The following is an 18,794-nucleotide window of genomic DNA, read 5'->3' on the forward strand; positions in this document are numbered from 1 at the left end:
AAGGCAAATTTTTCTCTTTACCCTCTTAAGGTGATTCAGCTGGGTCCCAGAATTAAATTGACATAAAAGAGATCCACAGGACAAAAGCATGCACATTGATTTAACATAAATTTTATGTGACACAGGAGCCCTCCCAAGGAAATGAAGGTCCACAGAGGCAGCTAAAGTGGAACATGGATATATTGAATTGGATCCAAAGTAACACATTGTGGAAAAGTAACTAAATGATGTGAAGATTAGAGTTATGTTAATTAGTTCCGAACAGAATTCTCCAATCTCAAATTCTCATCTTTATGATAAGAATGCTATTTTTCTCCTATAGAGAGGGAAATTTCACGTGGGAATTTTACCTCCTGTGTTGAAGTAGCAACATGAAGGTCAGAGTTAATATTCTTGTACCTTCAGGTTTAAAAGTGTATTTAACTCAAAATAATCAATGTGCTAGAGTGGTATAGGCTTAGTTCCTTCAATCACCTGGCACCAATGTGGCCAGAGATACCCAGACCCCATCAGATACACTGAAGAGAGAATTCTCATAGGACATATTTGGGTCCAGGGAAGGTTACCCCAAACCTGTATAGGACACGTTTGTTATTCTACCAAGTCATACAGTCTGTGTCTCATAGACAACATTTGTTCCATTTTGCCTGATGTCATGGATACTAGTGTCCTTGCTGTGTCCCCTACTGAACTTGGAGCTCCTCTAGGGAAAGAAGTTCGTTTTCCTCACTTCAGTCTCCGGAGTCTGTGTCTAGCTGCAGGGCGGGGGACTAGCTCTGAGGGGACCTCCGAGTTGAGTTTCGGTTATAATGAAGAGTTTACTCTCCAATCATCCCTCTTCCAGATGAGATGGCTACTTTGGAAACGATCTGTGGGAGTGTCTCAGAGTCATCTTCTGTCCTCATGAGCTGCTTCTGTTGTCTGCAGGCCTCTGGACTTCGTGGGGACTTTCAGTAACCGGTGGTCCTATGGAATCGCCTTTGGGGCCACAGCCAATAAGATCATGTTCTTGTTCTCAGAAGGCTACCAGCCCCTGCAGGTCCCGCAGTGGGCCCAAGGTACAGGCTGCCTCACTCCTGCTGGGACTTCACCATGGACATTCTTGCTATCAGGGGCCACAGGGGTTCTCTGGGGACAGGGGGTTAACATTGTGAACTGCCGTGTTCTTCCCGGCCTGTGACTCGCCCAGGGTCAAGACCTAGCTCACAAAGCCCTAAACCTGGTTTGTGGGGCTTTCCCCCAGTGAGGTTCAGAGACCCTTTAGACGTGATGTAACAAGGGAGCAGGAAGTGGGATCGTCCCCCCCTACACCCGGCTGCTCTCCTGAGTCCCAGCCTCGCTACCTCTGGTTATCAACAGGCCTGGGATTCCTCCTCAAAGCATGATGTTTGCTCCTTCGGCCACTGGCTCCGCTTCCCATCCACTCCTACCTCCCGCCTCATGCTCCATCCGAAGAAGCGGGTCTAATTTACAGGTTCAGGGATTTCCTAGACAATTCCTGAACCTCTCTGCCCAGCCCATTTCCCTCTCGGGGGCTCTAAGCTTAAAAGATCAAATGCCTACCAGGCTCTCGTCCATCTTCAGAACCCAAACGGCATCTCACTGGACACCTGTCAGAAGTACCCAATTTGAGAAGTTTTAACCAACCCATGAATCCAATGCCAAAATCAAGATAAGGGACCCAGAAGTTTCCTTATTCCCCTTTGTAACCTCTGATTCCCTGTGGCCTCCTGTCACTGCTCTATCTCCAAGAAGCCACCTACCTGCTTATTTTGAATGTCCCAGGATTTTGTATAAATGGAATCATCTGGAATGCCCTTTCTTTTCTTTTTTTTGACCTGGCTTCCTTCACCTAGCATAATTATTTTGCAATTCATACATGTTTAGCGTTCATCAATAGTTCATCTTTTTAAATTGCTGAGCATATTTCACTACCTATCACAGTTGATCCACTGACCTGTTGATGAACATCTGATTTATTTCCACTTGTTGGCTATTGCAAATAAAGCTGCTATAAACATTTGTGTACAAGTCTTAGAATATGTCCATGTTTCCATTTTCTTCAGGTAAATAAATATGAATGGAATGGCTGGGTCATATAGATCATACAGTAGATCATGCTTTTTAAGAAACTATGTAACTGTTTTTTAAAGTCATTGTAACCATTTTTAGATGGCCACCATGGTATGTGAATTCTAGAATTTCTACATCCTTGTCAGCACTTGGTATGGCCAAACTTTATTTTTAGCCATTCTGCGTGGTATGTAACGGCACCTCATGGTGGTACTCCTTTGCATTTTCATAACAATGGGGCTGAGAGTATTTTCATGTGCTTATTTGCTGTTGTTATACCCTCTTTGATAAAGGTTTAATAACAACGATTCTGTCCAAATCACTTAGCTAGTTTTGAAAATTGAGATTTTTGTTTTCTTATTGAATTCAGGGAGTTCTTTATATATTCTAGGTATAAGTCTATTATCCAATATATGAATTGAAAATGTTTTCTCCCATCTCTGGCTTGTACTCTCATCCTCCTAACAGACTTTTGAAAGGCTGACCCCTTTAATTTTGATGAAATCTAATCGACTCTGTTTTTCTTTTATGGATCATGCTTATGGTATCATATAAGAAATTCTTGCCTAAACTAAGGTCATGTAGATTTCTCGTGTTTTTTTTTTTTTTTTTTAACATTTGGAGCTTTGATACCTTTTCTTCTTATGTTCTCGGAGCCTCTCCCAGGACCAGCTCAGAGTAGACACTTGGTACAGGTCCTCCTGCATGAATGGATTCTCCTAAATCCTGTTAGAACATCTCAGAGCTGGGGAGTGGCAGGACCCGTATGCAGAGGGTGTGCTGTAGTGTACACAGCATGTCCCTCTATGTTGCTACTGTGCACTCATGGTACTGTATTCTCGTAGTTTTTGTGAGTGTCTTTCTGTGGTCTGTCTCCACCTGTCATACTGTGAGCTAATCACCTGCAGGGATCGAATCTTCTTCATCTCTTTAGAAAGCCCCCTGCCTGCCCAGAGCAGGACCAGGAAGGGCCTGTTGCAGGAATGACAGGCTCTGCTCCTCCTTGGGTGTAGCCTGGATCTTCTCCACTTACCCCGACTTAGGGTCTGTACAAGCACCGCAGCTTCCCAGGGTGAGGGGGGAGCTCACCGTCTCTGGCCTTTTCTCTGCCAGCTTTTGTGCTTCTGATCGGAGGCTTCGAGGTCGGCCTGTCCTTCTTCCCCTTCTTCGCCTGCCTCTCGTCCGAGTTCCGGCTGACCAGCTCCATCCTGGGCTTCTGCTACTCCCTGCTCTGGTAAGATGGACTCTGCCGCTCCCCTGCACCCCCTGATTCCTTAGGCTGGGGGTGATCTGAGTGCAACCCTTGAAGGACACCTTTGCCCAGAACTGGGACCCAGAGTGGGCAGGGGTGACCTGTCCAGGGTCCCATGAGACCCCCTTCTTGAAATGCACTTGAGAGTTCCAAAGGTCAGAGCAGCATTCTGTCTGCCCCACCTAAGGCTGCTCATTATTAGAATATTCCTAGAAGTCGGGGACTTAAGCTGCCCAAGGTCCCCCTGGGGAAGACGAGAACCCCATTTGATGCTTCTCTTTAACACTATCATGGCTTGTCTCAGGATCCTCAGAGAAAGCGCATGTGCCCTTGCTTGGCATTCAGGGGCACCGAAGCCTGGCCTCTTCCTCCCTCTGCAGTCCCCAGCAGTGTCTAGCACACACCTCCATCCCATGAGACCACACTCCTGCACTCCTGCACCAGCTCACCCTGCAACCACTCTTACATGCCCACCGTGAGCCAGGGGAAGCAAGACAGAGCCGCAGGCCCGTGTTCTGGCCCTTGGTTCATGTGTTCCTGTTCCTGGTGTGGGTCGTCTTCCCCTCACCGGGCTCAGGGGTAGATATGACCTCCTGCTCCATTCACAGTGGCTCCCGCCAGACACCCAGCTGCCTCACCTGCCTGTTGGGCTCCGTGCCCTCAGCACGGGGCACCAGACTGGCACAGAGCTGGCACCAGGGAACACTGTTGACTGAGTAACACCAAGAACGATTCTCCAGCTCCCAGGGGGAGGCTCATTTTCTTGCTTCCAAATCCCTCTAGAACCTGCTAGTGTTTTCCAGGGGGCAGGTCCTCAGGTCCATCAGCCAGGGGTGGCCGGCAGGGCCTCACAAGCAACTGACACACCAGCGGCCACAATCCCAAGTTTGTCAGTGACATGCTTCTTAGACATTTAAATTGAGGGCTTCCAGGGTTCGATGTGGAGCGCTATCCTCCATTAGCCGGTGACAAACCCTGGACAAGGAAACAGGAGCATGGGAATCACTCAGCAGCTTGGCTGCCATAGGGCTGGGGCCCGACCTTGAACGTGACCAGGGGAGTGTGTTGAGCCAGGCTCACAGCTTCAGAGGGGGGTTTACAGACAAGGCCACAGAGAGGCAGAAGGAGCCTCAGCTGCCCAGTCAGGAGATCTGGGTCCGAGTCCTGGCTTGCCCCCGCATCCCTGTGCCCTGGATAGACCTTGTCAACTCTGGACGTCCACGTCCCACCTGAATGATGGGGGATGGGGGATGGGAGGACGAGCTCCCCACATCTTCCAAACACGGTGCCTGAGTGGGGAGGGATACCAGACCTCCCCAGGGGGCAAGGAGTGGGAGACAAGTCCGGGCTGGTGGGATCTGGGCTGTTTTCACAGGAGCTACTGGTGGGGCTGGGCTCAGAGGGAACCCAATGCCCTAAATCCTGTTTCTGTTCCTACAGGTTTGTACTCACTGTTCTTCAAATCTCAGAGTGTCCTCATGGGCAGGTAAGTGTCTGCTGACCTTACCTGTCACATCATCATGGCCTACCTGCTGTGTGACCTTGGACAAGCCTCTGTCACTGTCTGGGCCTCAACTTCCTCATGTGCAAAAAAGGGAGTGGGAACCACTCGTGATGCTTCCATTTGTGTAACACCTTGTGTTCATTCATCAAGGGGTCATCAGGGTGCCTGTTCACAGGCAGGTAGGGGTCCCACAGCAGCCCCACCTGGTGGGGAAGTTCCTCAAACCTATTTTACAGGTGAGGAAACTGAGTCTCAGCACATTAAGTAACTCATAGGAAGCCTAGAGTTGGGAATTGAGGTCAGGTCTGGCTGACTCCAAACCCCATTTCTTTCCATTCCGTGTAGCCTCAGTTTCTCTGTCTATAAAAGGGAGGATTCACCTAGGGGCACCCTTCCGGCTTGGCCATGAGTTGTCCTTCTCAGGGTTGATGGAGGCTGGTTCATGTCTTTAGCCCTGGGGCCCAGAAATGGAGAAAGATGCAAGAGGGCTGCTAGGCCTCCCTCTCTCCTTCCCTGCTCCGGGGCTACTTCTCCCTCTCCCTCTCTTCCTTCCCACCTCGTCCGTCCACCTGGCTAGCTGCCTCTCAGTCTCTCATATTTTTCAAAAAGAACATCTAATTTCCTAATCGGGAAAAACAAAAAAGACATGAACACTGTTTTCATAAAAGAAAACGGGGGTGGAAAGACCCGCAACCCGGGCTGCGGGACTCCAAGTCCAGAGCTTCCCGGAGCATCTCGGCGGGACGGGGACTGGCCGCGAACTTCGGAGCGCGGGGCGGGCGGGCCTTGGTGGGAGCTGCTGGGCCGGCCGAGCCCTCGTCACAGCGCCCCCTGGTGGCCAGGCCCTGCCCCGCAGCAGCCCGCGCCCTTGCTCTGCTTCCCTTGCAGTTTGTGGGGAGGTACGAGACCCTGCTCTTCTACTGGCCCTCGCTGCTGTGCCTGGCTTTCTTGCTGGGCCGCTTCCTGCACATGTTCGTCAAGGCTCTGAAGGCCCACCTGGGCTGGGAGCCCCGCGCGGTGAGTGTACTGGTTGTGTGCACCACAGGTTTAATCCTCACGGCAGCCCTGGGAGGTGGGTACCCTTATAACTTCTCACTTCCTGGATTCAAAACCTTGGACCCAGAGAGGTGAGTTGAGTTGCCTAAGGTAACCCAGCCAATATATGGCAGAGCCAGAATTGGAACCCAGACAGTGGGGTTAGGGAGCCTCTCTCTTAACCCCTGTCATACACAGCCTCTCTGGCTTGGGGTAATTGTCTGTAGCCTAGGGTCATGCTGGGGTAAGATAGGTTCTCCTCTCTCCCCACACCTTCCTGTTGAATCAGAACTTGGGGTTTCTAGTGACACCTGGGACTCACTTGCTGCAGCTTTGGCCTTTTGCATCTCCTGAGTTTGAAGGAGTTGTGAGTAGTTTGTTTTATTTAACTTGAAAATTTCTTGTCATTTGGTTATCTTTTCAAAAGGAATACATGGCAGTCAGGGCAAGCTAGGTTATGCTGTAGTAACGAACAAGCCTCCAGATCTCTGTAGCTTAAAACATTAAGAGCTCATGTCTCACTATTGCTGTGGCCATCAAAGGTGTGCTGGGGGCTTTCTCCCAAGTTCTCTTCGCTCTGTGACCCAGGATGATGGAAGAGCCATCACTGAGAACACTACTGATTGGCACAGATCAGGGAAAGAAAACATAGTGAAGAATGCACTAGCTTTTCAAGTCTCCACCATGATGTCACTTGCCATTCAGACATTTTTGGACAAAGCCATCCTTTGGTCATGCACACCTTCAAGTGGGTGAGAAGACACAACATTATGTATTGTATCTTGAAGGACGTAGAACCAGGGTGTTTGTGGATGGCCGGAAGACTCGGGCAGCTGCCTAAAAATAGCACAAGAAAGAAAGTGACATTAAGGTGCCCTGGCTATGACAAAGAGCTTCAAAATGTTTCACATTTGAATATGGAAGTTAGGTCTTCCTGGATTCCCCTCAAATACAGTTGCTGGTAGAGTGTTTTTTCTAAAATATAAATTTTATCTAAATATATACTTTTTTTTTTCCTGTAGAGAAAAAAGGCCAATTTGGATGCTTTTGCTTAAAATTGGGGGAAAAAAAGGAAGATTTTTTTTTTTTTATCCTGAGAAAATAGCTGTCACTAGTTGGGGGCTTTTCCTGGACAGGCATTGTGCAAGTGCTTTGTAGAGAGTCTCTTCCTGAGTCCCCACCATAACCTTCTGGAAGATATTATTTACTCCATTTGCTAGTGAGGGGCCCAAGAGCAGAGACGAAGCTTGTCTGAGGCACACAAATCCCGATCTCCAGTGGGATCCTAACCAGATCTTTTGGACTCTACCCCAAATCCTGGATATATAAGATCTCCCCTCACAGCACAGAAAATATACACATTTGATCTGTAGAAAAAGTAAGTGACTTTTGTGGGAAGCTCACTGCCCTTGGAGAAACATTTCAAACCAGACCACTAAAATTTCTTTTATTTAAATGCTGAAAAGGTAAGCAATGAGCCAGAGAATCTCCTCTTCATCAACAATGAGAGTGTTAGGATTTGGGGTGCATCTTTCTTAATTCAGGACTTGAACTATGATGGGAAATCGCCAGTGTCTCAGGAAGTCAGTGCTGTGACACAGTGACCCAGTGGCTGGCAGTCAGGGGGCAGGAGGGCTGAGGACAGCAGAGAGAGCCTGATCAACAGGAATCTGATGGAACCCTCCAAGAAACGATGGCTAAATCGCATTCCCAGAGTCCTGCTCTCAAAAGCGATAGCCCCCCAGAGTCCTGAACCCGAACCAGACAGGTGCCTTCCTGTGTCCTTTCCCACAGGAGGAAAAGCCCCTGCTGGAAGCTCATCAGGCCGAGCATGTCAAACAGCTCCTGAGGAAGGCCTGCCCACGGTAAGCCGGCTTCTGCCCTTCACCCCCAGGCTCACTGAGGAGCCCCCGGGGGACAGGCCCTGGGACCGGTGGGATGGCGCTATAGGAGCCAGGGCTCTTGTTGGCTAATTACAGAAAACAACCCCAAGTGAACTATCTGCAAGAAAGGAAATGAGTGGGTTCACACTGCTAAGAAATCGGGAGGGACTCAAATCTAGGGTGTATTGTTTTGTTTTGTTGGTACCAGGGATTGAACTCAGGGACACTCAACCACTGAGCCACATCCCCAGCCCTGTTCTGTACTTTATTTAGAGACAGGGTCTCACTGAGTTGTTGAGTGCCTCACTTTTGCTGAGGCTGGCTTTGAACTTGTGATCCTCCTGCCTCAGCCTTCCACTGGGGATCACAGGTGTGCACTGCTGTGTGCGGCCCTCCAGGGGCTTATTGATATCATCAGAACTAGGTCTCTTTCCCTCACTCTTCTCCCAGCTAGGCTTTCACTGTTTGGGCTTCACAGGTAGGTGGGCTTCCTCTGTGTGGTGCTCCCAGACTTTTAAGTTTATATCCTCCTGACTTGAGCTCAGAAGAAAGAAAAATTTTCCTTTCCAGTTATGCAGACAAAAGTCTCAAACTATCTGAGGATAGTGGCACACACCTGTAATCCCAGCAACTGGGCTGAGGCAGGAAGATCACAAGTTGGAGGCCAGCCTCAGCAACTTAGTGAGACTTTGAGCAATTTAGCAAAATCCCCTGTCTTTAAATCAAAAATAAAAAGGGTTAAAAATGTTGTTCAGTGGTGAACTACTCCTGGTAGCCTCTCCAAAGTCCCCCCCCCCCCACCACCACCACCACTTTTCAAATTGCATTGGCCTGAATTTAGTCTGATCACTCTTCACTGCTAAGAAGCTAGGAATTTGGTCATTTAGCTTAGTAAATTATTGCCCCCCACCCAGAAAACCCCCACAGTCTTTGTAAAGATAAGGGATTATGGGGGCTGGAGTTGTGGCTCAGTGGTAGAGCACTTGTCTAGCATGTGTGAGGCCTTGGGTTCAATTTTCAGCACCACATATAAATAAATGAATAAAATAAAGGTCCATCAACATCTAAAAAATATTTTTAAAAAGATAAGGGATTATGAAAACAGTAAAAACTACTAATGCTCTTTCTGTACCCTAAATTCCAAGACAAAGAGGAGAAGACAGTGCTATTGTTGGAAGAATCGGGTATGTCTTTACCTACGTCTCTTTTCTTGGTGTTTATTCATTCACAGAGAGAGAGAAAAGTCTTGGTTCCAAACCAGGGTATATGACTGGGACCCCTGTTTTCAATTCCCAAGCAGAATGGTTGGAACTATCGTGTTGGCGTTCATCTGCCTGTACCTTGTAAGTAGCTCTGTGGAAATCCTTTTATATTTCATAAATGGAGCAGGGCAGGGGCTGGGTTATGGGGTCTTTGATGCATGGAATCTGTTGAGTAGGTTCCTGAAAAGCTGGGCCAAAATCAAATCTTGGTAAGTCAAGGAAGTACAGGGCTTCAGTGCTCCCATTTTGATCACAAAGGACATGTTTACCCACAGGGTGAATATCACTAAGAAAATGAATCCACACAAATAAAACTGATAGTGGTTACAACTCACGATCCTCTTGCCTCAGCCTCCCAAGCTGCTGGTATTACAGGCATCGTGAGTTCAAAGCCAGCCTGAGGCATGAAGCAACTCAGTGAGACCCTGTGTCTAAGTAAAATACAAAATAGGGCTGGGGATGTGACTCAGTGGCCGAGTGCTCCTGAGTTCAATCCCCGGTATCAATAAATAAATAAATATATAAAAGTGGATAAACTAGAATTGGTTTATGGTACTATATTTTAAAAATGGAATGAAGTTTAAAAGTCTAATTTTAGTTTGCTTTCTTGCCCCCAAAATACTTTTTTAGTTGGAGATGGACACAACACCTTTATTTTATTATTTATTTTTATGTAGTGCCAAGGATTGAAATAAGAGCCTCACACGTGCTAGGCAGGTGCTCTACCACCGAGCCACAGCCCAGCCCCTCACCCCAAATTTTTAAATGTTGACATGATTCTGATTTCAGTGTTTATTAACTGTAGAATCAAAACTTGTGTGGTCAAAGTTATCTGAGGTAAAATGACAGTCAAGAGAGTGTCAAATAGAATAAAAATGGTAAAGGCCAATCATCTTTTGCTCGTCTCTATGTATAGGGATGATCCTTATTTAAATTAATCCTGTGATTAAGTTTTCAAGTGAATGTATTAATTAGGTTATGCTGAAGTGTCCAGTAATCCCCTAAATCTCAGTGGATCAACACTCTACGTTATTTGCCCACACAGCAGTGCTGAGGGGGTATTCAGAGAGCTCGGTCATTCAGGAACCCAGTAATCTTTCATCCTGTGTTCCTGCTTCCTGAGAACCTCATTACCATCTGCATGCCGTCAACAGAAAGGAAGGAGCATGGAGAAATGCCTATGGGAGTTTTTCTCTTTTTTTTTTTTTCTTTTGGTAGCAGAAATGGAACCTAGGGCTGATTAACCACCAGGCCTCATTCCCCAGACTTTTCTTTCCTTTAATTTTGAGACAGGGTTTTGCTAAGTTTCTGAGGCTGGCTTCTAACTTGTAATCATCCTGCCTCAGACTCCTGAGTTGCTGGGATTACAGGTGGGTGCCACTATGTTCAGCTTATAGGAAATTTTCATGGACTGGGTGGCAAGTATCACATGTCCCTTCTAGTCTTCTTCCATTGGCTAGAACTGGCCATGTAGCCACACCTAATATAAGAAGCTAGGAAATGGGTCTAGCTTTGCAACCCAAAGAAGGGAGAATGGATTTCCAGGGACACCTAGAGTTCTCTTCAATATTGAACAACTCCCTAGGAGTTATGGCATTTCTTAAGTGTTCATTGAGCATCTATTGTATGTTCAGCACTGTGCCAAGAATCTCATGTTCTGAGTGATGGATATAAGACATGGTATGGATATATAAGACATCTTCTAGTCTAGGATAAAAAAGTGGATAAGGTGAATGTGCTCTGGAAGTTCAGTGAATTCTTCTAAATTGAGATACTGCTTGTACGTGATAGCATTTGAGCTCCACTTTCAGAGACAAACATGATTTGGTTGGCAGAGAAAAATGGCAGCAGGAGCCATAGAAACAATGTGCGATGATAGGAAGGCAGACTGGTGGGTAAGCACATTTGTATGGAAACACCTTCTCCTATTTGGCTCCTGTCAGGATCAATGAAGGCTAGAGCAATGGGAGTGGTGGTTGTAACGGTCCCCAAGGTCAGCCCTTTGTCCTGCAGGGGCTCAAACCCTGGGAAACAGATTTGGCATCCGTGCAGGTAAAAGAAGATGCAAGGTGCAGTTGGGATAGTAGGCGTGCTCTACCTGGAGACAGTAGGAGCCTCTAGCCACCAGTCCTTCCATATGCATTTTTATATGCAAACCAAACAAAGAAGGCACTTTGCCAGCAGGTTACATAAGTGCGTGCCCACAAGAAGATGTTTTTGATCTGAGCAAAAGTGCTGAATCAGGGTGTTTATGACCTTGACTACACGCTAAAACATAGCTGGCTGGAAGTCTCAGCGAGGGAGCTTAACTGTAGCCATCTGGGCTTGCCCTACACCCTCACTCAAAGTTACCCATTCATTTCACGCTGATCCCATTAATGTTTGAGGAGTTCCTTGGGGCCCAGTCTTGTGTGCTATAAGGTGAGAACAGAGTGGAAAGTTTTCTATCAGCTCCTGTCTCATTCATCTTAAAATAGCCAGGGTCACTTTTGGAAGTTGAAATGCCTGTAAGAGGCTGATTTCAAAACCAAAGGGAGTCCATAAGCTATTCCCCTGTTGAGCCAAACTCAGGTGAGACCTTGAAACCTTTGCTCTGTGTCCCCAGTTCATCATCATTGAGTTCTGCATGTTTGTGTTCGTGAGAGACAAGCTGGATGTGTTTGAAGGCAAGCTGGAGAGTTATATCGCCTTAATGAACGAGACAGGGACCCTGACCCCAGTCATCTTGCAGGTGAAGGAGCTGATCAGTGTCTCCAAAGGTAAAACCATCTGCTACCAACATTCCCGCCACCAGCATGGGAAACCAAGGGAATTTTAAGTGTGGCAGTGCACACTTGTAGTAATATTGCTGTTAGTGTTGAAATCACCTGGCTGAGATGCCTGGCCTTGGAGCAAAATATGCTAGAGTTGATTTGTGCCTCCCTGGGTCAACAGAAAGACACAGGGGTCGGGACACAGAACATTTTGTCAGGATCTCTTTGGGGCTGAACTGAATGTGCCCTGAGAATTTTCTTATCTTAAATAGCCTATTTTTTTCAATTCCAGTGGAAAGAACTAAAATGTTCTTTTATTTTCCACTTGGAAAATAAAATAAAACACCGAGTCTTCACTTTTCTTTAAGATAACATGAAAAGTTCATTCACATTTTTAAAAATTTGCCCGAAGGTCACTTTTTAAAATAGATCTCTTGTTGTAAGTTGGAGGCCAGTGTAGGCAACTTGGTGAGACCCTGTCTCAAGATAAAATTTTAAAAAGCCCTGGATTCAATCTGCAGTATTACATGTGTACACACACACACACAAACAGACTCGAATTTATTTCTTTTGTCCCATTGAAATTTGTATCCTTAGATTAACTGCTCCCTGAGATCTTCCCTCTGCCACTGCCCACCTCTGATAACCTCCATTCTCTACTTCCTGCTTTTATGAATTCAACTTTTTTAAGATTCCATGCGTATGTGACATTATATGATATTTGCCTTAATATCCTCCAGGTTCATCCATGTTGTCAGGATTTTCTTCTTTTTTTTTTTTGGCTGAATAGTGTTCCATTGTATACACAACTTTTTTTTTTAATCCATTCATTAGCTGATGGACACTTAGGTTGAGTCCATATCTTGGCTATTATAAATAATGCTGCCATGAACATGGGAGTGAAGATATCTCTTTGACATACTGACTTTATTTCCTTTGAATATATACATAGTAGTGGCATTGCTAGATCATAAAGTAGTTGTATTTTCAATTTTTTGGAAATTTTTGAAACGGCTTCCCTACTGTTTCCCATAATGGTTGTACTAATTTATGGACCAACCGATAGTATGCAGAATTTCCTATGTCTCCACATCCTTCCCAGCACTTAAGTTATCATTTGTCTTTTTTGATAATATTCATTCTAACAGGTGATATCTCACTGTGGTTTTAATTTACATTCCCTGATAATTAGTGATGAGCAGTTTTTAATATGCCTATTGGCCACTTATATGTCTCCTTTTGAAAGTCCTTTGCCCCTCTATTGTGGGCAACAGAGATGTCACGTCCTCCTATAAAGAAAATTTTCTTTGAAAATGATCCATCCTAATGACGTGTCCATTGTCTGTGGAGGAAGGAGAATTGTCTTCTATTCCAAAATGAGAAAGCACCTGGACAAGGCCTCAGGATCAACTTGTCCTTGCTGCAGGACAAGTTGGAACCCTTCTCTTGGCCTCGGTTTCCTCATCTGCAGAGTGGGGCTTGTAGAGGCTTGCTAAATGGTTTGCAAAAACTTTCAGGACTCTGATATTTAATGGCTAATGTTCCCTAACTCATGAAACAGACGTGGCAAGTGACTTTTCCCCTCCTTTATACTCTTGAGCTGGGAGAGTATCAAAACTTGGGCGAGGAGGGCCTTGATATGAATTACTCTCTTACACCCAGGTATGTCATACATGTTACCTTCCAGGTGGATGCTGAGGCAGGTACTGCTCCTTCCATAGTCCCATAGTTTACTGTTGCCCCTGAACATTTCATTTATCTTCAATGCATATTTATGTTCAGCATGGTGAGATCCTGGGCATAACACAGAGAGCATATGCTACCCTTTAATTTCAGGAATACCCATTCTAAGTCTTATTTATGAAAGTCCCCATTTCTATCTTTGTTCTGAGGAAATTTTTAAGGCAAATCTTAGTTTCCTGGTTTGGGTGCATGGTAATGAAAAATCACCAAGTCACTCATGTTTTGAAATATTTCTTATGTATATGTGTATTCTGAGAATCAACATAAAAATTTCCCTGTACTCTGGTCTCTTCCAGCTTTAAGACAGCGGCCCATGGGGCTGGGATTGTGGCTCAGTGGTAGAGCGCTTGCCCAGCACGGGTGGGACCCAGGTTCGATCCTCAGCACCACATAAAATAAAATGCATTGTGTTGTGTCCATCCACACCAAAAAATAAATATTAAAAAAAAGAGACAGCTGCCTTCTTGTCCCAAGAGACTTTTCACTTGACATTCTTCACCTTTATCTGGGAAGACACAGGCATTGAATTGAAGCAGTGAGGTCAAGTTTGGGTTGCTAGCTGGTGCAAGCCTGCACTCACTCATTCCTCCCAAGAAGGCCTCAGAGTCCCCTGGGGGGCTCAGGATGGTTTACCATATTCTATGGGTTGATTGGGATTTGGGGTATAGCCATTGCCTAGTCTTGGTGATCCAGACACAAAGACTCTTTTGAAACTTGAAATCAGCTCTTATTTTCTTTTCTAAAACGTAACTTTCTGAAGACACAAGTCACATGCTGTGTAATTGGTTTTTTGAATACACAATTCAGTGGTTTTGTTCTCAGGGTTGGGCAACCATTACCAGGATCAAATTCAGGACATTTTTAATCACCTCAGAATGAAATAATGACCCATTTGTAGTCACTCCCACTCCCACCTCCCAACTCTCCCTGTCCTAGACATTCACCAATCCTTTTTCTGTCTCTATGAATTTGTCTTTTCGGAATATGTCAGATAAAAGGAATTTATGTCATTTTTCATGACTGGCTTCTTTCACATAGCATAATGCTTACAAGATTAATCATGCCGTAGCATGTATTTAAACTTTTTATTATTTTTTGTATCTTTTAATTCCTTTTTTATTGTCAATTACTATTTCATTACCTTCCTCCCCTGATTCCTGTGTCCATCCCTCAGATGTTTCCTATTTTGATAAATTCCAACTTATCTACTTTTCTTATATCACTTGTGCTTTGGGTGTCAGAGCTAAGAAACCATTGCATAAATCAAGATCACAAAGATTTTTTTCCTCATATTTTCTTCTAAGTCTTTTATAGTTTTATCTCTTACATGTAGGCCTTTGATCCATTTTGGCTTAATTCTTACATATGGTATGAGATATGCGTTTAGCTTCATTTGTGTGTGTGTGTGTGTGTGTGTGTTTATGTGTGTGTGAATAGCCAATTGTTCCAGCACCATTTGTTGAAGAGCATATTTATTCTTAACTGAATTGTCTTATCATCTGTGTTGATAATAGATTGACTTATAAACTATAATGGTTTATTTTTGATACTCAATTCTATTCCATTGATCCATTTGGTTATCTTTCTGCCAGTTCTACACTACCTTTATTACTGTAGTTTTGTACTAAGTTTGAAATTAGGAATAGTGAATCCTGTAATTTTATTCTTTCTTAAGATTATATTGTCTATTCTTAGTCTCTTCATTGTAAGTGATTTTTTGGATTAGTTGTTAATTAATGCAAAATGGCATTTAGATTTTCATACAGATTAACTTGAATATGTAGATCAATTTTTTAACAATTAATATCCTATATGTGAACATGAAATGTCCTTTCATAAATTTAGATCTTCTTTAATTTCTTTCAAAATCTTTTGTAGTTTGCAGTATACAAGTTGAATATTCTTTCACTATGTTTATTCTTAAGTATGTTATCCTTTTTGATACTATTATAAATGCAATAGTTTTCTTCATTTTCAGATTGTTCATTGTATATAGAAATACAATTGACTTAATGTATTATTCTTGTAACCTGAAAGTTTTGCAGAACTCATTTATTATTTCTACTAATTTTTTGTGTGTATCCCCTAGGATTTCCTGTATATAAGACCATGTCATTTGTGCATAGAGATAGTTTTACTTCTTCCTTTCCAACCAGGATGCATTTTATTTTCTTTTTCTTGACTAATTGCACTGTCTACAACCTCCAGTATAATGCTGACTACAATTGACAAGAGCTGACAATTCGGGCTGGGGTTGTGGCTCAGTTGGGAGAGTGTTTGCCTTGCATGTGTGAGGTACTGGGTTCGATCCTCAGCACCACATAAAAACAAATAAATAAGATAAAGGTATTGTGTCTGTCTACAACTAAATATATTTATTTAAAAAAAAAGAGCTGACATTGCTTATCTTGTGCCTGATGTTGAGGGAAACTTTCAGTCTTTCACCAATAAGTCTGATACTTACTGTGGGTTTTCAGCAGATGCGCTTTATCAGGCTGAGGAAGTTCCCAGCTATTACTAGGTCATTGAGTGTTTTTAATTATAAAGATTGGATTTGCCAAATGCTATTTTTTCCTGTACCTATTGAGGATTAGCTTCTACAGAACCTTTTAAACCAACGCATCACCTTCCTTCCCTGATTCCTACATTCCTCCCTCATTAATGCACAGAATCTCTCTGAAAGCAAGTTAGATTCTAAATATCAAAAACTTGATTAAGGGTGAATGAGTGAATAGCCAAAACCTTTTGATCCCCATTATCCTTGTATCTGGTTGCTGTGTAACCAACGCATCCCCAGAAGTGGCAATTGTAATTCAAACATTAATGTTGTTTTCCATAGACGGAGGCTATCAGTGATGTGTGTACTCCACAATTTTCCCTTCCTTTATTCGCTACAGAGTGAAAAATATAACGCTAAAGGAGAGAATAATGAAGGAAATAAAGTGCATCAAGGTTGTGTGTGGTTAAAATGAAACAGAAAAATGAGTAGAAGTTTATCTATCTATCAAGAAATGTATGGATAAAGGAAATGTATAGATAAAAGAAGCATAATTTTGCTTAGACCTTTTGGGTATGGGATTCTGCTTCTTGAATATTCCATTCTAAGTTTATTTTTCAAGGCCTCTCATCTCCCTTTTCATATTCCAGGAGTCTGGGTGGCTACAATTTTGCCTGCATCTCTCACGAGTGTGAGCTATCTGTTCCATATTTTGGCCTGTTACAGGTAAGAGGACTCTGGGAGTCATTTGTGTGACTTTAGCCAGAATGTTATCACTGACTTCTCAGAACTCTGGAGCGGTACCTGCAATACCAATCTGTGTTTAGGAATTGAATACAATGTCCAGGGTAGCCACATCTTTTGATAGGAAGGAAGAAAAAGTTCAACTATGGATTTGAACTTCTCTGATGAACAGGCATTAAGCTAAAATCCTCATTGAATGTCTCCATTTTTACGCTTTGAGAAAGCTGAGACTCAGCAATTAAATAATATGCCCAAGCAATTAGCAGATGGTTCAGTCTTTCTGGCCACAGAGATGTTTTCTGGCATTTCCATTGGGCATCAGACCTACTCAGCTATTTGAGGTTGATAACTGTGGGCTCCCAACAGGTAAATCTAGATCAAGGGACATCAGTGGAACTTGGGTCAGGTGGACCAGGAGCATCAGTCTCAAGAATGACAGTGCAGGGACAGCAGTGCACAGAGCAGGAGGAGGGGATGGCCTTAAATATGCATAAGCATTTACTTACAGGCGTCAGTTAAAGATAGCATAATTATGCTATCTTTCTCCCCACAAACCCCAAGGCCCATAGAGAGCATCTTTGAAGCATCGTATCTTAAGATTCTCCCCATTTGCCTGCCCAAAGAGACCCAAAGGGCAGGTCTCTTGCAGATGGAGCCCACAAGAATATTCTCCTGGCATGAAGGGACCCAGCTCTCCACCCAGCCCTGCCTTGCTCTCTCTCTCTGCTTTCTTCTCTGTGGACCTGGTGGGTGGTCTACCTGTGGCTGGAGATATTCTGTGAGACCTCTGAGTGTAGGGCAACCACACTGCAAGGCAACCACACTGCAGTGGGGCTGATGGATTTGGAGGAGGGTGGCTCAAGAGGAGGGAGGAGAGGGTATCTGGAGAGAGGAGGTCTGTGTTCCTGTCCAGGCGGCTCCTTGCCTTCCACCGTCCTCCAGGAGGGACGACCCATGCTTTGCCTTCTTATCAGGACAGTGGGGCAGAGGAAATTATGGGTGAGAAAACCCCCTACATACTTCAGGGCACTAGCACTGTGCCAGCATTTTAATTGCTCTTGGCATTATCTATCCTAAGCTACATGTAGACACTTTAAAAAAGTATTATGAAGAACATTTAGTGTAAAAGTAAGTCTTCCTCACACTTGGATTCCTAAGGTCTTACCCCCAAATATCTACTGTTAACTGTTTTCTGTGTATCTTTCTAGAAATTTCTTATGCACAGTACAAATATATGCTCTGTGTGTGTGTGTGTGTGTGTGTGTGTGTTGGTGGTGGTGGTAGTGTACAACTCCAGTGCTACCAAAAAAAAGAAAAAGAAAGTCATACATGCAAATTTGAAATTTCTGGTACTCCTATTTAAAAAGTAAAAAGGGACTAGTTACATCACATATTTAATAATACATTTTATTTATGTCAATATAGCCTAAATATTCTCATTTAAAAATGTAATAATTATGAGAATTATTGACGAGATTCTTCTATTCTTTTTTTTATTCTAAGAGTTTTGAACTTAGTGATCATGAAAAGTGAAAAAAAAAAGTCCTGGAAAAATGCTGGAGGTAAAATGTTAAGTTAAAATAAAAAACAGCACAAACGCAAACGTACCCTGGGACTGTGACAATGTCAGCCTGATCTCTATGTCCAGGGCCAAGGCCTAGAGAAGGACGTGGGAAAGGAAGCAGTCTGTGTGGGTGAGTGGCGCGGGCTGCTGGGCTCTTGTTCCCCTCCGCACTGTTGTAAGGGCAGGCCAGCCACACCACCGGTCTCTGTTTTCACCTGTTCTTTGAATCTCATCACCTAAGTAATAGATATTCCTCGTAGCAAAAAACGACAGCGTAGAAAGCAAACTGAGGAAAATAAAAGCCACCCACAACGCATTGATCAGACTCAGTTGCCATTAGGACTCAGTCATTATAAATCATTTTTACAAAACACATTAAACTTGTAGGTTTGGAAGGCAGATCAGGTGGTGCTGTGAGCTGGTACTGAACGGAGCAGAGTCCAGGCTGCCTGTCCCCCACGTCCTCGGGCCTTTCTGTTTCTGC

General features: G+C 44.2%; 1 protein-coding gene across 1 annotated transcript in view; it reads left to right on the forward strand.

Moving 5' to 3' along the window:
- LOC114089277 (stimulated by retinoic acid gene 6 protein-like) overlaps positions 1-18,794 on the forward strand; it is a 42,360-nt gene that overhangs the window by 17,922 nt on the left and 5,644 nt on the right. Inside the window, exons 4-11 of the mRNA XM_027931079.2 lie at positions 928-1,058; positions 3,187-3,307; positions 4,766-4,811; positions 5,718-5,846; positions 7,659-7,729; positions 8,979-9,090; positions 11,615-11,768; positions 16,653-16,728. Coding sequence (XP_027786880.2) covers positions 928-1,058; positions 3,187-3,307; positions 4,766-4,811; positions 5,718-5,846; positions 7,659-7,729; positions 8,979-9,090; positions 11,615-11,768; positions 16,653-16,728 — 840 coding nt within the window. The remainder of the gene's footprint in view (positions 1-927; positions 1,059-3,186; positions 3,308-4,765; positions 4,812-5,717; positions 5,847-7,658; positions 7,730-8,978; positions 9,091-11,614; positions 11,769-16,652; positions 16,729-18,794) is intronic.

This window comes from Marmota flaviventris, chromosome 13, assembly GCF_047511675.1.
Source record: "Marmota flaviventris isolate mMarFla1 chromosome 13, mMarFla1.hap1, whole genome shotgun sequence".
Lineage (NCBI taxonomy): Eukaryota > Metazoa > Chordata > Mammalia > Rodentia > Sciuridae > Marmota > Marmota flaviventris.